This window comes from Equus przewalskii, chromosome 12 (assembly GCF_037783145.1).
Source record: "Equus przewalskii isolate Varuska chromosome 12, EquPr2, whole genome shotgun sequence".
NCBI lineage: Eukaryota > Metazoa > Chordata > Mammalia > Perissodactyla > Equidae > Equus > Equus przewalskii.
The window spans coordinates 22,427,621-22,445,977 of record NC_091842.1 but is presented as its reverse complement, the minus strand read 5'-3'; the positions used below and the strand labels follow the sequence as shown (position 1 = coordinate 22,445,977).

The 18,357-nt window shown below is 42.4% G+C and overlaps 1 protein-coding gene and 1 long non-coding RNA gene across 3 annotated transcripts in view; one reads left to right on the top strand and one right to left on the bottom strand.

The window, feature by feature from the left end:
• Positions 1–12,916, bottom strand: part of LCMT1 (leucine carboxyl methyltransferase 1) — a 34,242-nt gene extending 21,326 nt beyond the window's left edge. The window contains exons 1-5 of one of the 2 annotated variants that reach the window (XM_070568272.1): positions 12,221–12,916; positions 10,195–10,316; positions 9,521–9,553; positions 5,437–5,513; positions 3,626–3,687 (exon numbers count right to left, since the gene is read on the bottom strand). In XM_070568272.1, the coding sequence (XP_070424373.1) occupies positions 3,626–3,687; positions 5,437–5,513; positions 9,521–9,553; positions 10,195–10,221 (199 nt within the window). In that variant the 5' untranslated portion in view covers positions 10,222–10,316; positions 12,221–12,916. The remainder of the gene's footprint in view (positions 1–3,625; positions 3,688–5,436; positions 5,514–9,520; positions 9,554–10,194; positions 10,317–12,220) is intronic. The other variant, XM_070568273.1, reaches the window with a different exon arrangement.
• LOC139074892 (uncharacterized) lies at positions 11,672–13,104 on the top strand. Its single transcript, XR_011524798.1, has 2 exons — positions 11,672–11,810; positions 12,911–13,104. It is a non-coding gene; the product is annotated as an uncharacterized lncRNA (long non-coding RNA).
• The last annotated feature ends 5,253 nt before the right edge of the window (positions 13,105–18,357 follow it).

The following is an 18,357-nucleotide window of genomic DNA, read 5'->3' as shown; positions in this document are numbered from 1 at the left end:
GCAGAGCTGAGCTCATCAAGCAAAGATTAGGGGAAAAGAGTTCCAGGTTGAGGGAAGAGGAAGTGGAAAGGTTTGACAGTGAGAGCAAGCTTGCCACACTCAGAGGACAGCAGGAGGACAGTGCGGCCAATCGGTTACTGTGACTGAAAATAAAATCAGGAGGCACAGACAGGCCCGAATAACCACCAGGTCCCACCCAGTGGGAAGTTTCAAGAAAGAGTAATGGAACCTGATTTACTTTTTAAGAACTCATTGTGACTTACTTTTTGCTGTGTGTCCACTTATATACTTTTAATTTTTTACTCTGTGCATATTTTAGCTTAAAAAATACATTATCAATTCTAAGATGCAGATTTTTTCTTCATATTTTAACGTTTCTGGAATCAGGATGCCTCTACCAGTCAGTGAGGTACTGTGACCAGAGAGCCAGGCAGAGAAAGGGTTACTGAGGATCTGATCAAGAACTAACATGGTCTGTCAAATGTTTTTCAGACAAAAAGAAACTATGTGTTCTGTTTTGCAGAAACTGACGTCCCCAGTTTGCAGATGTTGCTATCTTGCAGAGAAACTCACACGTTTGCAGCAAGATCCCTGCAAAATGCTCCAGCTCCAAGTGTCCTAAAGTTACCTTAAACATATTAGTGTCTTAAATTCTCCTCCGCTAGGAGGGTCCAAGCAGCCATTTTCAGATCATGCATGTATGTGATAGCATTTTTGTCTACTATGCATGCACCCAAAATGAACTGTGTATAAAGTCTCCTCGGCACTGAGCTAGAGGACACGCTGCTTTGGGAGCTCTCTCTGTGGTGTTCTCCACTGCTTGTGTAAGCAATAAAACTTTTCTTCACCTACTTCTGCCTTGGTTGTACTTTTTGGCTCCACACTCACCAAGAGATGAACCCATTGAGTTCAGTTACAGTATTGGTTTAATTGTCACCACTTTTTCTTTTTTATTGATAAATAGTGCTGATTCTCACAATCACAGCCTCAGAGGTTTGATGAAATTAGGGTAATTTTTAAATGAAATTTTTGTCAGTTTTATTATCACCCATCACTTTCTCAAATTTTCATTCACATTTCTATTTTATTTATTTTTATTCAAATTCTTTCTCAGTATGACGGCAAGATCAAAAACTATAAAGGACGAGACTGAAAAATTTGCCTACATGAGACATAAACATAGAGTTACAAAATAAATAAAAGATTAACAAAAAAATCTGCAATAAGGGGCCAGCCTGGTGAGGCAGTGGTTAAGTTCACACATTCTGCTTCGGCAGCCCAGGGTTTGTGGTTTCAGATCTCGGGCACAGACCTACACGCTGCTCATCAAGCCATGCTGTGGTGGCGTCCAACATATAAAGTGGAGAAAGATTTACACAGATGTCAGCTCAGTGACAATCTTCCTCAAGCAAAAAGAGGAGGATTGGCAACAGATTTTAGCTCAGGGTCAATCTTCCTCTCACACACACACAAAATCGGCAATAAAAAGGTTGACAAGGGACCTTCATCAAACACACATGTTCATGTTATAAAGGGTTCCTATAAATTGAAAAGAAAAGGAACCAATGCACCTGGAAAAAAAAAGGGCAAAGAAAATAAAAAGGAAGTTTACAAAGTCATCTCAATGGCCAATAAAACTAAGGAAAGATACTCCAGCCACCTCACTAGCCTTCAAAGTGATAGAAAGCTTTAAAATAATAGGACATCATTTCAGCCTATCAGATTGGTAGAAATTTTAGAAAATAACAATACCCAGTGTAAGTGAGGGTGTAGGGAAAGAGAATCTTGACCCACCTTTGTGAAAGTAGGAATTCATAAAGAGGTCTTGAAGAACAGTTGGGCAGTAGCTAAAATTCATAATGGCCAATTCTTTGAGCAAACAGTTCCTGCAGATATGCACATATACATATGTTTCCTACAATCCTGTTTAATACAAAAACATGAAAAAGACAGCAATCTAAATGACTATCGGTAGGAAAGAGATTAAATGGAATTTCCACGCAAAGGAGTACTATAAAGCCATTAGAAATAATGAAGTAGATTCCTACAGGCCGACATGAAAAGACAGCCATGATTTACTGGGTATGAAAAAAAGCAAGTTGCAAAACAGTATGTATAAATTATTCACTGTTAATTAAAGTTCCATGTAATCTATAATTCAACAAATACACAGTGAACTACAACATATATTTATTCGATGTGTATATACATTCATTCAAAAAAGGAGTACTGAACCTCTTTTGTGCCAGGCCCTGGGTTGCATTTAAGTGTGCATCTATTTACCTGTCTCTGGGTATACTGCTCATCTGTAGGAGAACACACTGAATAGTGGTTATCTTCTGGGGGTGGGTGAGATTATGGAGGGTCTTTACTTTCTATTTCATATATTTCTACATTATTTCATCAAAAGGAACTCAAAGTATTAGATCTTTTGTTACAGATAACCATTCTGACACAAATATTAACCAAATATGTAGAAAATGATAGCAAAAGTGTGGAAAAGCAAAGAGGCCAGCAAACGGCAAAGCCTGAATAGGTTCTACTTCCAACTGTATGAGGGAAACCAAGGATGGGGGAGATGTTTTCTGTACAAACTTAATTGTGAATGTGATTAGCAGAAGGAAAGAAGGACTGAAGCACTGTGGCTGTGTGTAAAAGGCAGCTTATCGAGCTGTGATGTTCCTGATGTTATTGTGTTGACCATCCGAGAAGACCATCCTCTCTAAGCATGTTTTCTGACCTGATTTTTTTTTTTTTTGAGGAAGATTAGCCCTGAGCTAACTACTGCCCATGCTCCTCTTTTTGCTGAGGAAGATTGACCCTGAGCTAACATCCGTGTCCATCTTCCTCTACTTTATACGTGGGACGCCTACCACAGCATGGCTTGCCAAGAGGTGCCACATCCGCACCCGGGATCGGAACCGGCGAACCCCGGGCCGCCGAGAATATGCGCACTTAACCCCTGCGCCACCGGGCCAGCCCTGATCTGAATTATTAATAACCCCATTGATCTTCTCTCTGTCAGACAAAGACTGAAAATGATGGAAGATTCTGGAAGAGGTTTACCATAAGTTGAAAGGCTTAGAAATGAGGAAGTGTTGTTGGAAACACTCATAATTAAAACTTGAGGGGAAAAGTTGACTGCAGGGGCTGAGGAGGTAACAGAAGTGAGGGAAGTAGGTAAAGTATAAGACAACGGGGAGGGGTGAGGACAGAAGTGGAGAATGCACGACCCCTCCCAACAAGGCGGCCGCTGCTCAATTATTGCCACGTAGGAGTTCGGGTCTAATGTTGCCAGATGTAACTTTTCCAAGGAAAGCTGGAAATCAAGATTCTCATGAAAAATCTCCTGTTTTTGAAATGTTGGCAGCTAATTTAAATTTTTTTAAAAAGATTTAAGATTGGGGACCTGTGGACATTTAAGAAGAGTCATACGAGCAATTGTTCTAAATTCCTCCATGGTAACTGCAATAAAAGTCTAAATGTATCAGCAGAAGCACATGCTGTATGACATCATGTATGCACACACATGCCCACAGATACAGACCATCTTTAAGAAGGAAAGGGGGGAAAGCCAAAACAGTTACATAGTCCGTACTGTATCACTTAGGTCAAGGATACTTACCCATTTGAAGTGTCTCCTCTGAATGTAAGTCTAAATTGGTTTTTGATAGGAGAGACTTGAATCTATGGGAAGATGGGAGAGAGAAGGATAAGTCAAGCAGCTCATTTACTCTAAAAATGCAGAGGCCCACTACAGAGATGGGACTTGTATACTGCTACTGTTCAAAGCAAGGGCCACTACAGAAGGCCTTCTGTTTAATTACATTTGACCACGTACAGCAAAAATCCAGCGGATACAGCTCTCGGGTTAGGTCAGCTAAGCATTACACTCAGAATTTGATGTCAAATTGCAAACTGATCATGAAATACTTAGAAATAGCTACAGATAGGCTAGCACGCATTTTCCAAATGTTCCAGCGTTTTTCAGGTCATCCCAAGTTTCTTGCCTCTTCTCAAACAAAATTTTTAAGATAGCTATTGTTTCTCACAGATAACAAAAATTGACTTTCACTCAGACCTAAAGTTCAGTAACATTTATGTGATAACTCCCTCAATGAAGAATATGTAAAAAATCAGAAATCCGAGAGCCAAATTCATTATACCAATAACCATACACAAACGCCACTGCGTTTTTCACCCCAGGAAACCGTGTCTGGCCTTGATTTAGAGCCTACTTACTCTTACTTCACTCAGAGTTTTAACAAGCTTAGTAGTACTTTGCAGTTCCCAGAGCATCAGAATTGCCATATATTATCCAAAAAGCCTATTTAATGTAAAATGCAATTTTATATTTGGAAAGGGTAAAAAACTTATTTTCCTAGGATAAACTAGAAAAGAAAAAACATTTCCAGTTTGTGAGGATTAGACATCTCTAAAGGACAGGTAGAAACTTTTGCGTTTATTAAAATTGTTTAAATATAAGAATTAGAATTTTATTTAAATAATTTTAAAAGGAGGGAGTACAGGTTAAAACTAAGTCACACACCACATAATGACGTTTCAGTCAACCACAGACCACATACGTGCTAGTGGTCCTTCAATATTAGCACCATATAGCCCAGATGTATAGTAGGCTACACCATCTGGGACTGTGTAAGTGTAATCCACGACGTTCACATGACACTGAAATCACCTAGCAATGCATTTCTCAGAACGCATCCCTGTTACTGTTAGGGGACACACGACTGTACTGAGAAACCTTGACCTTGGGCTTGAAGTCAGGGTTTAAAGCTCAGCTCCACCCCTTCCTAGCCAGGTGACTTTAGGCAAATTAACTTAACTTCCTTGAGCCTCAGTTTCCTCATCTGTAAGAAGGGGCTAATAATAGCACTAATTCATGAGTCTGCTCTGAGGATTGAATGAGACAATCCAAGTGAAGCATTTAACACGGAAAGCTCTCGGCAAAGATGAGCAAACTCATCATCTACAACTTTGCTAACTCCTTGAAACCTCGACTCAGAATGGCCCCCACATATCTCATATATAATAAATGATTAAGTTCAGTTTCCCATTCATTCATTCATTCAAAAAATATTTACTACATATCTTTTCTGGACCAGGTACCTTTCTGTGCCCTGGGATAAAGAAGTAAACAAAATACACATTATGTGAATTTTAATTCAGATTACTAAACTATGATAGGTCACTTTTTAAGTGTTCAGAGAAGTTACATGAATGGAGAGAAGAGTCACAAGGGAGGGTATTTTTCATTTTGAAGACTGCAAGACACACTGGAATGAGGGTCTCGGGGCAAGAAAGCAAGTGAGGAGAGCAGGGCCCTAAAATGAGGTCTCTGGCACTCAGACCTGCTGTCTACTGAAGGCTGGTTCTGAATTCTACCAGGCTCTCTCTTCTGGCCAAAGCCACACTTACTTGATGCTGTGTAGCTTTCTCGTGACTATCACCGGAAAGTCAACTTCAAAATATTTCCTTGGGAGAAGACCCTCATCCTGAGAAAAAACACAGTTATCTTTATAATTATTTATTCAGTCATATATTCACTGATCATCCTCACAGACCAAGTACCAAGGCCCGAGGAGCAATGGGGTATTTAAGGATTTTAAATCAGGGGATGATATGGTCAGAAATGCATTTTCTAAATTACTTTGGTCTCAGTATGAGGAACAGATGGCACAAAAAATTAGGAGGTTACTGTGGTCACCTAGGCAAGAAGTAATGGGCAGCCAGAACTGGGGATGCATCCACTGGGATGGAGTGGGGAGGAGCAGGAGGCACTCTGGACGTAGGATGTAACAGTAAGCAGCTTGAGACCAATTAGAGAGAGTCAGGAAATCAGTGTAGTGGGTATGGACAAGAATCTTTTGGATGAAATGAAATAAAATAGCAAATATCAGAAAGCATCACATGAGGTGAGGGTAAGTACTATTTTGTAATATATTTATTTTTTTCTCTGACAGTGGAGTATACTGGGGTGGTAAAGGACAGGGACTCTGCAGCCCGGGTGGACAGGGTTCAAATCCCAGCTCCACCACTTGTTCACTCTGAGGCCTTGGGAAAGTCACTAAACTCCCTGAGCCAAGGCTTCCTCATTTGAAAAGTAGAGAAAATGATGCCACCTCGTGGGGTTGTGAGGATTAATGAGGAAATACAGGAGTGAGAGAACAGGGCCTGCACCTAGTAAGCACCATGTGTGTGCCCTTATTATTTACATACATCAGTACATAGATGTGGGTGCTAGATTGGGATATACATTTATTTTTTACTGTGAGCTGCAGTAAAAAAAAAAAAACTGTGAACACCTCACACATAGAGACACACACACACGGCCCTGCTTCCCCCTTCTGCTTTCCCTAGCTTGGTTGGTACTATACCCTTCTCCCCACAGTCACTCACTGGTCATCCTAGAATTCTCTCCATCTCCACCCTGTTTGATCAATCACTCAGCCCTGCCTGCTGACTATCCTAGAATGCATCCTCTCCTCTTCCGCTCTGTCCCCAACTGCACAGACTCTAACAACATCCCTTTCTGATCTCTTTCAACGACACACTTCATGTTGCCTGCAGCAGCTCTTCCCACCTCTAAGATTGAGCTAAGATGCTGGGTGCTCCACAACCTGGCCCACCTGCCCACCTTCTGGCCTAGTACTCTTTTAACATCCCTGCTCCCATCTGTGCTTATATTCCAGAAATGCAGAACTACTTATTTAAAAAGAAAGTTGCTGATATCCAGAACCTGGTGGTGGTGTCAATAGAGGGTGGAATAAAGAAAAAGGAGGAATAAGGATGGCACCCTTGTTTCTGCCCTGAGCAACTGGGCAGGAGAGAGAACCATTTATGTAGACAGTAGTAAGAGATGGAGAGCAGTATGGAGGGGCAGCAGACCCCCTGATGGGACAGCATGATGGGAATGGAAATCATGAGCAAGCATTTCCTAGTAGGAAGGTGACCCCTAAGGGCAAGTGTCAGAAATGTGAGATCCAGCTCCCCCACCCTATGCAGACACTAGTCCTCAGTTAAAGTCCTAGGGGATCTGGAGGGGTGGGGGAGGAGGAAGGAAGAGAGGGAGGGAGGGAGAGAGGGAAGGATGGGGCAAGAGAAAGAGAGAGAGAAGAGAGGAAGGAAAGGAAGGTACGAGGGAGGCAGTGGCGGAGGGTGGGGGGAGGAATAAACAAGACAGTTTCCTGACATCAGAGGAGCTCCCGCCTATCAGCAGAGTAGGGCTATGTAATCTATTTGAAGATCCGTGGAGGACGTGTTTAGAGGATGTGTGGAAATCGCACCTCCCACCTGGCATGGTTCCCTGGCTGCACCAGCAGAGGCTTAGCTGCGAGTCAAGGCCTTCTGCTGCCACTGCTACATGAACTTGATCTGTATGACCTCAGGGGCCCAGGACTGGAGCGTTGAAGACTCCCATGTTCCGGCAGCGGGCAAGGGAGAGCCAGCCGGTATTGTCATAAAGAATAAGGAGTGAGTGAAACCCATTAAGGGGTTTCCTGACTTTCTCTAGGAAATTCTACGAGACCTTTCAAGAACTTTTACTCGCAGGGTATGGAAAGTTAAAGATAGTCTAAAATTTCAGAAGACAAAGAGAGCAATTAAAAGCAAATGAATGACAGATAGCATAGAGTCCTACAACTCAAATGGGTCTTCTGACTTTGGAAAGAGCTTTCCCTGCAGTAGCTCACTTGATCCTCCCAAGGATTCTGAATAAGAGGGCACTGTGGAAGGGAAGCTTCCAAAAGGCACACCTGGAGCTTTTAAGAAACAGACATCCTCTTTCTCGGCTTTCAGAAAAGGGCAAAATGGCTGTGGGAAGTGATACTTTCACTTTTTAGTCTGTGATTCTCTAGGCCCTTCTGACACTCCACTCCCAAGTAGCTCACACGTCTCAAGGAGGCAGGGAAGACACCCAAGACTGACTATAAGTACCAGAGGGCAGCCAGGAGCAGCCAGGAGGAAGGGTACCACTTAGTCTCAAAGCAGATCCAACATGGCCGACTGTTTCACAGGCCAGCAAAATTGACAATCCTTCCCCTATGTACTTGACCTTTCAGTTTGTAGAAACAGAATTCAAGAGACACCAAACAACTGAGGCCCCTTAAGAGTTTCACTCACTCCTTATTCTTTGTGACAATACCGGCTCTCCCTTGCCCTATTCTTGCCCGCTGCCCGAAGATGGGAGTCTTCAACCCTCCAGTCCTGGGCCCCTGAGATCATACAGAGCAAACTCATATAGTAGTGACAGCAGAAAGCCTTGACTCACAGCTAAGCCTCTGCTGGGGCAGCCAGGGGACCATCCAAGGTGGGAGGTGCATGAGACAACAAGACCAACAGACAAGATTTTCCTCACTCTTTTATAGGAGCACATATATTTCTAAAACAGGGATTAGCAAATTTTCTGTAAAGAGTCAGAAATAAGTATTTTAGCCTGTGAAGGCCAGACGGTCTGTCATAACTGCTGAACTCCGCGGTCACAGTGCTAAAGCAGCCACAGAGAATATGGAAATAAATGGGAGTGGCTGCATCCCATAAAACTTGATTTCTAAAAATAGGTGGCAGGCTGGATTTGGCCCATGCAACCTCGGCTCCAAAAGAGCAAACATAATAATTGTTTTTCAAAAAAGGAGGAACTTTAGATTTTAAAAAATCCCTTCAGACCAATATGATTATCAAACAAAACAAAAAACTTCCACAAAAGACTTTCAGACCCTGTGCTACTCTCCTTCCTCACTACTGACAGACAGCCTTTTCCTTGGAAGGAGCACGTAAGCCTCTGTGTACCTTGCTCAGAAATAAAAATCTCAGATTTATTAATTATTAACTCACTTGCAAGACGGGGAAAAAACCAAACCATGGGACCAGTCAAAAAGGTGTCAGGCCCAAAGGAGGGATTTCTCCAGCGGCCCCTGTGAACACTGACACTGCACATTCGCTTACGCTGCATTCTCTTCCAGTTCCTTCTGCTACACCATGGTCCCCGTGTTACACAGGCACAATCAACCTACAGAAAAGAACCGCTGGAACACCCACAGGGCTGTGTGTAGAGGAAAGGGGAAGGAGTCTGCAGTTCGATGAGCTGGGCTCCAATGTTTGTTCCACATTCCAGTGCCACCAGATATCCAATTTGGGGAAAGACACAAGCTCTCGTAGCCCCACTTTCCCCATCTGTGTAAAGCTCTCCCCTCTCACAGAGGTCTCATGTTAATTCGTGAGGCCATGTATGTAAAAGCACCTCATAAATGTTAGTTATCTTATCCTAAATGAAGAATGCAGAGGCAAACGTTTAATACTAAGACCATGTTGATGCCACCGACTTCTCCCTTGAGTAAGAGAAAGGCTGGGAGCTCTGATGACTAAAGGCCATCTTATCAGGTGAGCTGATTAGGGACAAAACAGATATGCAGGTCGGGTTATGCCCTCACACTCTAATTTATCTTGGTGTACATCTGGAGAAATCTGGGGAAATGCACATACCCATTACTGCCACATGACTGACCTGATAGAAGACCCTAAAAAAATCTGTACAAACCTACAAAAAAGAAAATACGATCAGTGGAATCTTCGTAGGGCAAAGGTTTGAAGGCAAAATTCCACCCCAGGAGTCAAAGCCCAGTGCTTTAGTCCTGCTTCTGCCTGTAATGAGACCCAAGTTTCCTGTCCTGTGAATGCAATTACACCTGCTCTTGAATCCTAACAGAGCAGGTAAGGGATCAAATCACAGATTGGCTACAAAAGGGCTTTGTATCATATTATCATCGCCCAGAGAAATTTTACCTAAACGCTGCTATGCTGACAATAAAATCTTAGTTATTATCAAAATTACAAAGGCATGTGCTCTTTGTCTCAGCAATTCCACTGGCAGAATTTTCTCTCCTGATATATTTCCACACATGCAGGGGGAAATATATACAAAGATTTTTTTTATAACCCTGTTTGTAACAGCAAAAGATGAGAAACAACCCACATATCCTTCACCAGGGCCCCGGTGAGATAAAGTACGGGGCTGATGGGGGTTGTGGGGGGGGTGTGCAAGCAGGTGGGGACAATGGTGGGAGACAGGCTGTCACTGCATCCCTTTTAATATAGTTTTAAAAGTTTTGAATATGGTGAAAATCTTCACAAAATCAAATTTAAACAACTGGGGAAAAAAGAGGGGGGATATTAACTTACCTTTAATGTCCAGAAGGCTGTATCCATCCCAGCCCCCAGGTTTATAATTTGGCACTGACATTCTGTCTTCTGTAGAAATGCCTTTATAAGCTGCCTGATGCCATGGACACGAGCAAAATATCCTAACAGAGAGAGACAGAAACAAGCTGTCACTCAGCGATGAGAAATAATCCCTGCAAAGCTCTCTGCAGCAGGAGAGCCAAACAGAGCACTTCTGCCCTTCCTCGGGGTCAGCGGATTATCCATGACTTTATAGGAGAAATAGCAAATTTTAAATTCTCTTCTTTTTTTTTCAGCCGTTTGAACCAAAGTAAGTACAATCTATTTAATGGCAGAATTAACTATCCTAAGAAAAATAAAATGCACTATAATTTTACTTACGAAAGACAAGTATTTTACATGAAAACATCTGATCTAAATGTTCCTCTAGGAAGTGTGCCTTTTCATAGCTATAGTAAAAGCTACTTAGTTCTGTGGTAAAACTCGAAATTGCAAGGTCACATGGAAAATAATATTTTTAGGTCAGGATATTGGATGGATGAGTGTCGAAGCAAAGAAAGCCACACTTCTTATTGTGTTCCTGTCATCTCCACCCTGTATAGGTTAGAGCCTCGGTGTCTGTAACATGGCATCACAGATTGGGGGAGGAATGCTTGTCTAACAAATTGACTTGTTAAGCTCTGGGGTGGGGAGCTGGGCAAAGGAGATGAGAAATAAAGAAGAACAAAGGAAGATAAAGTCTGTCTGTGTTGTAAGGCTGGCTGCTCTAAGTGTGACTATTTTAAGAACAAAATTTGAGAGTGGCATTTAGAAACTTTTATTGTGGGGCTGGCCCTGTGGCTGAGTGGTTAAGTTCGCATGCTCTGCTTTGGCGGCCCAGGGTTTCACCGGTTTGGATCCTGGGTGTGGACATGGCACCACTCGTCAGGCCATGCTCAGGTGGCATCCCACGTAGCACAACCAGAGGCACAACTAGAATATACAACTAGGTACCGGGGGGCTTTGGGGAGAAGAAAAAAAAAAAGAAGACTGGCAACACATGTTAGCGCAAGGTGCCAATCTTTAAAAAAAAAAAGTTTTATTGCAATTTGACACAGGAATCTTATGCCTGTTGAATCTACTAGTAAATAATTTGGGCTTGTATTTTGCATGTCTTATTCATTTTATTTTGCTAGTAAATCATTTTTATTGTATTTTACAGAAATGTCATCCACAATGGATTGGATATTGGGGAAAAGAGATCCTCACCACACACTGTTTGGGAAGCACTCTCCTATTGGGCTGCAGGTCCCCAGTACAGAGGCAAACCCAGGCAGAGGAAGAAGGAAGGAAGGAGGGCTGACATGCTGCCCGAAGCACAGAGTCAGGCGCCATGGTGCGTCCCTCTGCAGCATTCCGAAGGAAATGTGCCTCAAGAGCACAGGAGGGAGGCTTAAGGCCTCTTTGCCAGGCCTCGCCCAATCTTACGGATGCCTGGATTCACCCTCAGCTCAAAGGAAATACCGTGTCCTTATTCTCAGGAACCTCCACTTCAAAATTTCTTTGTATTTCTGAAAGAACCTACCTCAGGATCCATCCTTAGGGCCAAGATTTCCAGCACACACAGGAATTACCTGGTCAGTTTCTCAGTCTGGCTGAGGCTACGCCACACTCCTGTCTCAAATTCTGTGACTTCTTTGATGGAAATTATTTGCAGAGCCTAATACTGTTACTAACACTTTAATACGGCAGCAAAATAGACCATTCACAGTAAAAGATATATGAATGGCTTTTAAACATATGAAAATGATCTTCAATCTTACCCGTAAATAGGAGGAATATAAAATAAAATTACTATAGCATTTTTCAAGTATCAGATTAACAGATTAAACAGTTCCATAATACACTGTGTTGGTGAGGATGTTGGGAAATTAGCACTCCGTAGACTAGTGGAGAGAGTGCACACCGGAACTCTCTAAGAATGAGTCCCTAAAACCTCAGGCCTCTCGGCTGATGAGGAGATCCTGGGAGGGAGATGGTCACTTGCCTCTGTTAATCTCAGGGGCCTTCCTCTCTTTAGACAGTCTCACAAAATGCTGGAGGTAAGGGTCATGCCAGTAGCCAATGCTTACTGCAAACCTGAAAGGGATGAAAAAGGAGGCAGATGAGTAGAGAACAGGTTCAGGCCAAGTTCCCAGGAGCCAGGTCAAGGATCCAGAGGAAAATTATCTCCCTCAAAAGGCCAATCAATGCACATAGAGTGCTCCTCTACAAATTTAAACATACTCATCCATCCATTTTTTATTCATATACATGCCCATCACGTTTCCCATAGTGGTCATTTCTTACCTCTCTCTTTCCTCATGTCGCTAATTCCTTTCTCAGAAGCCTAAACAGCAAATAACCTCCCCTCATACTTCACACAGATCACTTACAACTATTTATTTACTTAGCAAGCTCCCTGGCCAGATCTAGTCACATAACTCCACTCAACCAAAAGTTCTGGGTCCAGAGAAGGGAGACCCAGAAGTATCTGGCAAACATCATTACTAACTCCCTAAGTACTTCTCCCAACTCTGTGCTAAGTGCCAGTCATTTCACGTCCCTTAAGGAGGTCATAGTGGGGAAACCAGGGGAAAGTAAACAAAACAGCTACAACCTGGCAAATGCTATGGTAGCCTAAACTCTCTCTCAGTGTACATTACAAGGAATTAAGGTTTTAGTGTTCCAAGCCTAGGAGCTGAAGCCCAGATTACCACTGGAAGTCTTCTGGCAACCATGAGTGGAACCAGCATCGGGACAACTGAGAAGTCATGGAAGGAACCTGGATCCCTAAGGCAATGCCACGCCACACCCCTGTGGACCTGGAGCCTGCTCTACCTCTCAACGGATAGTTTGTGAGATAATAAACGTCTTCACCATTTGAGTCAACTTGAGCCTGGCTTCTGTTACTTGCAGGCTGTAGCATCCTAAGTGATATCCCAAATAATACACCCATCTCCATGTTGCTTGATAAGTAAGCTGAAAATTAAGATATGGGTGTGCGCGCGTGCGCTCGCGTGTGTGTGTGTGTGTGTGTGTGTGTATGGGATCTCACCCAGCTGGATTCTGAGGCCCCAGAAGCAGATACTATATCTTTTCTTTCTATCTACTCACAAGGCTTGCTGCTGCCTTGACTGCAACAGGTGCTGACTTCCCTACAAACATGTCCCCCACAGTCTCTCCATCCATATTTGTACATCCATAGACACTCCTAAGGAAGCACATGTTCAGCTACTCGATGCAACAACTCAGCACAGAAACACACAAAGACTCACTAAAGGACACAATTTGCTATAAGCCCGGATGTCCAAGGAAAACAGCAGACCCACAAGTTTTACAGAGTAAACCTGCTCAGTTATCTAAAAGAGTGCTTTTCAAACAGTGAGCTGTTTTAATATGAAATCAGTTGAATACTATGCAAGTCTGCATTTAAAAAAACAAAGTAAAACGGAAAATATAAGCATGCATTACACATAGTAAGGGTTAAGACTGTTTCGTGAAGCTTTTGTTTCAAGCACATGTTGGGGGTCTAAGTGCAATGAAATGTGTTTTCTCACTGTTGGTGGCCATGTGATGAACACTGATTTCAAAGGAATCCTCTGGTGCCATCTGGCGGTAAAAGCCATACCTGCAGTTGAGGCAGGAGTGGTAGAGCAGTGATGAGAACACAAACCAAACAGGTTAAGGGTAGGAAGCGGACTTAGAAATGATCTAGTCAACTCCAATATCCAGCGCAAGAATGCTTTCAACAGTATTAAGCCACTGCTTGACTACTCCCCACAAAGAAGGCACTCACTCCACTGCTAAGCAACTGCTGAAAAGCTGGTCAATTTGCCTCCCTCTAAGCGCTCCTTCCTGGACTTATTATTGCCTCTTGGATAACAAGGAGCAGTTTCTATTCCTCTCAGTTCTGTATTATCAGTCAATTAAATACTATTGATTCAGTCAAGCAACATTTATTGAGTGTCTGCTAAGTGCGAGGCATTGGGGATACAGTGGTGACAAGACAGAGAAGGGACAGAGACAAACATAAATAAGAGATTATAACAAATGAAGGATTCAACAGTATGGAGGATAGAGGGACCTACTTTAGAGAAGGTGAAAGGGAAGGCCTCTCTGAAGAGGGGATGCTGAGTTGAGTCCTAGGGAATTGGACAAAGTCAGCTGTGCAAAAGGCATTCCAGACGGGAGGAACAGCAGATAGAAACGCTGCGGGGTGGGAATGGACTGGGAGCGTTCTAGTATCAGAAAGTAGGCATGGGGGCTGGAGAACAGTAGAAAACAGGAGAAACCAGAGAGGACTCTAGAGAGAGAAGCCAGCTGAGGTCACAGAGGGCCTGGCAGGAGCCTGGGACTGATCTCAACAGCACACTGGACGTGGTCAGTGATGCGCAGCACAAAAGGTGGGGAGATGCAACAGGACGGAACACAAGTACATCTGATCCTAGTTCCCACAATTCCTGCTTCCTGGTGTTTCTAACACGTGTTTCTTTCTGATCTTCAAATCAAGATGACTGACAGTGGTTCCCCTGTCTCGAGGAAAAAGGACCTCACTGATTTGCCTATGAGATTGGCCAAGATAAAAAGCTTTACAACACACTGTGGGAAAGAGTAAGGAAGAGAGTGCTGCTGGGCACTGCTCATGGGAGTTCTGAGGTGAATGAGCATGTTTCAGGACTTACAGGCCATCAAGTGGCGATTAGCTGAGCAAATCACAGTGCATCCACGCAATGAAATACTAACCAATCTTGAAAACATAAACTAAAAGAACTGGACATGGCAAGATGGTCAAGATACGCTTTTCAGAGAAAAAGGTAAGACCAAAAATACATGTAGCGTATGTGCCACAAATAGGTGTGTTACCGTGCCAGGCTCACTTTTGCCTGCCACCTGGAAAGCCAAATACAGAGATGACGAGATTGCAGCAGAGAGAGAGTTTAATCACAAGACAGCCACGTGAGGAAGCGAGAGCATGAGTCTCAAATCCACTTCCCCGAAAATAGGAACTCAAGGATATTTATGGGATAGGGGGGCAAGGTGGTCTGAAATGTGGAGATAAGTGACTGGAGGCGAGGAGAGGTGAAGTAATTGATGATGTGTGCATGCATAGTCAGACTTCATGCCTCTTTAGAGGACACATGCTCACAAAATGGCAGTGTGAACATGATGTGAGGATGGAGTTTTTAGCCTCCTGACATCAAAAGGTCACCTATCAGATATCTGCGTGGGTCCAGCTGATGAGTTGGTGGTCTCAACTGGCCTGGAGTGGACAAAGGGGTTCTAATTCCTGAAAAACAGTTTAAACACCCATTACCATGGTGACCCAGGCTCCAGGGAGATGTTATCTATAGGAACCTAGAGGGAGTCAGATAGCATACTGCCTAAACAGCACAGTTAACAATGGGTAGGATAAACTGCTAAAAGCTATAATCAGTAATTGCAAAAAGGAAAAAGAATATTAGTTCCTAGCTACTTAATCATCAATGGCTAACTGGTTGCCAGTTTCATATGTGTATGTCTGTAAATACAGAAGTAGTGGAGGACTAATTGGTATCAAAATGTTAATGATTATCTCTGAGATTTCTGGGTTTTTTTAAATGTATCTATGTTTTTAAAATTTGTACACTAACAACCACATGCCATATCTCATTATATCTAAGATGCAATCAATTGTAAGACTGAAAAAAGAAAGAAAATACACTGCCGATTAGTTTTTCTTATCGCTTAGAATTTTAATTTTGTGGTTATTGAAAAAGCTCTTTTAGACTTCTTTAAACAGATTACCATCATCTCTCTCTCGTACACACACAAAAAGAAAAAGATGAGGGAAATAAGTTGATTAAGTTTTCACTTTCAGGATATCTGTGAGTTTCCACACAATAGCGACCTTCATACCATCGAGGGTGTTGGTGACGCCGCATTTCTTAAAAGACCATCATCATCTTTCTCTGAGATTTTCTTCCAAGCTGCTGCCCCTCACTCTGTAAGTTTTGATACCTTTTCTTGATCCCATCAGAAGGTATCAATGGATGGTTTTCAAACAGCAATCAGGATCTGTGCTCCTTCTTCAAATGGCCTTTAAATGGTATGGGGACAAAAGCATCCAGGGGCTGTGGTTGCAGAGGTCCAGCCCTGCCACCAGGAATAACGACCATGTCCACTTGCACAGGTAATGACAAATCTAACACAACCTGACAGTGACTGCAGGACACATCAAGAATAAATCACATCTGATTTCAAAAAAGTTAAAAGGCAAGAACACATGTGTCACAGAATCAATCAAACACAGCATTGCTTCACAAGAAGAAAACAGTAACAAACATAAAAGGCAAATATTAAACTAGGAAAAATATCTGTGACACACCACAAAGTATTAACATCCTTTCAGTATAAAGGACTAGTAAATTAGTAAGAAAAAAGCCCTAATATCCAAGAAGGAAAAAAAGGACAAAAGACAAAAAAAAGAACAATTCACAAAAGAAATCCAACTGATCAATGAACACACATATCAGCTCTATCAATAATTTTTTAAAAAGCACAATGAAAGCAAAAGCAGAGAGCAGTACTTCTCCTATCAAATTGGCAACAGAACTATTTTTTAACAGAAGCTGGCGCTGGAGAGGGCTGAGGAGGATGGCACTCAACACCGCCGCCAGAACAATCAACTGGCACAGGCACGTCCAAGGCACCGTGGCAACAGGTACAGAAAGCCAGAAAAGCATGTGTACACAATGACAGAACAACCCCACTTCTGGGATCTTATCCTAAGGAAACAAGAATGGACACAAAGATTTTTGTACAAGAATACTGAACCTGGAATTATCGCATCAGGCGAACAAAGCAGAATACAAAATTACATATACAGGATGTTCCCAATTTTGCTAGAATGAACATATACATATACATAAAGACTGTCCAAAGTAGATACCAAAAATCTAATACTACTTATCTCCATACCACGATCCTGTGCATCTTGTTTGCTGTCCATTCCCATTAGTCCTCTGTTCCCAAAACCCAGAGAACATCCCTTCTACTTGTATGTCCTAATTTCATGTTTGAAACCCAGATGCAAAGAATCAAATATCTCAGATTTAGACAGACCTCAAAGATTTTCTCAATTTCATTCAATCCACTACTACTCTAAAAATTTTCATGACATTCACATACCACATGTTCAATTTAATATGTCTTGAAATCAACTACCTTTTTTTTAATACTCAGAAGAAGATATCTGGTAGCATATCAGACCTAACGCATTCTGTAATAAATACCTAATTATTTAAATTTAAAATACCAGTCTGTGTACCGCCTAAAACCATCTCACATTCCTCCCGTGGGAAACACTGACCTGGCCCAACCTCTATCTATTCATCCAAGAAAGATTTACTGACTCTGTCCCATCTGCGTGGGTGTCAACTGCCACAATGGGAATTTCATGGCAAAGGTGTGAAAAAGCCTCCCATAGGCATCCCTTCATCAGAGGGTTCAGGGCACGAGAAGGTGCCCTCTCTGCTCGCTGGCTGATGAGGATCAAGGCTGGGTTGGTTCATTTTACTTCTAATCAACACTCATGAGTGCTCACTAGGCGCCAAGCATTATTCTAAACGCTTAACACATAGGAACACATAACCCTCCTAACAAGCCTACAAGGAAGGCACTGCTTTACAGACAGATGTTAAGGTAGTTTCCTCAAGATGTGCAACCTTGCAGAGAACTTCATTCTGCTGCTTTTCAAACCTACTTACCCACCTGATCTAGACCCCTCTTCCAACACTTCAGTTGTTTACGTCATGTGTATCTGTTTGTGAGTGTGTTTGTGTACCTGTTTGTATATACATACACATGTACAATAAAACACATACACGTATATACACGTGTGCATGTATACATCATCAAAAATGCGCAGTTTTGGAAAGACAGTTCACAAAAGAAGATACAGGAATGGCCAACAGGCACATAGAAAGATGTTTAACATCGTTAGTTGCCAGGGAAATGCAATTTAAAACCATAATGAAATGCTATTTCACACACACTGACAATACCGAATGTTAACAAGGATATGAAGCAATGGCAGTTTTGATATATTGCTGGTGTAAACTGATAAACCACTTTGGAAATTAGTCTGGCAATTAAAATACATAC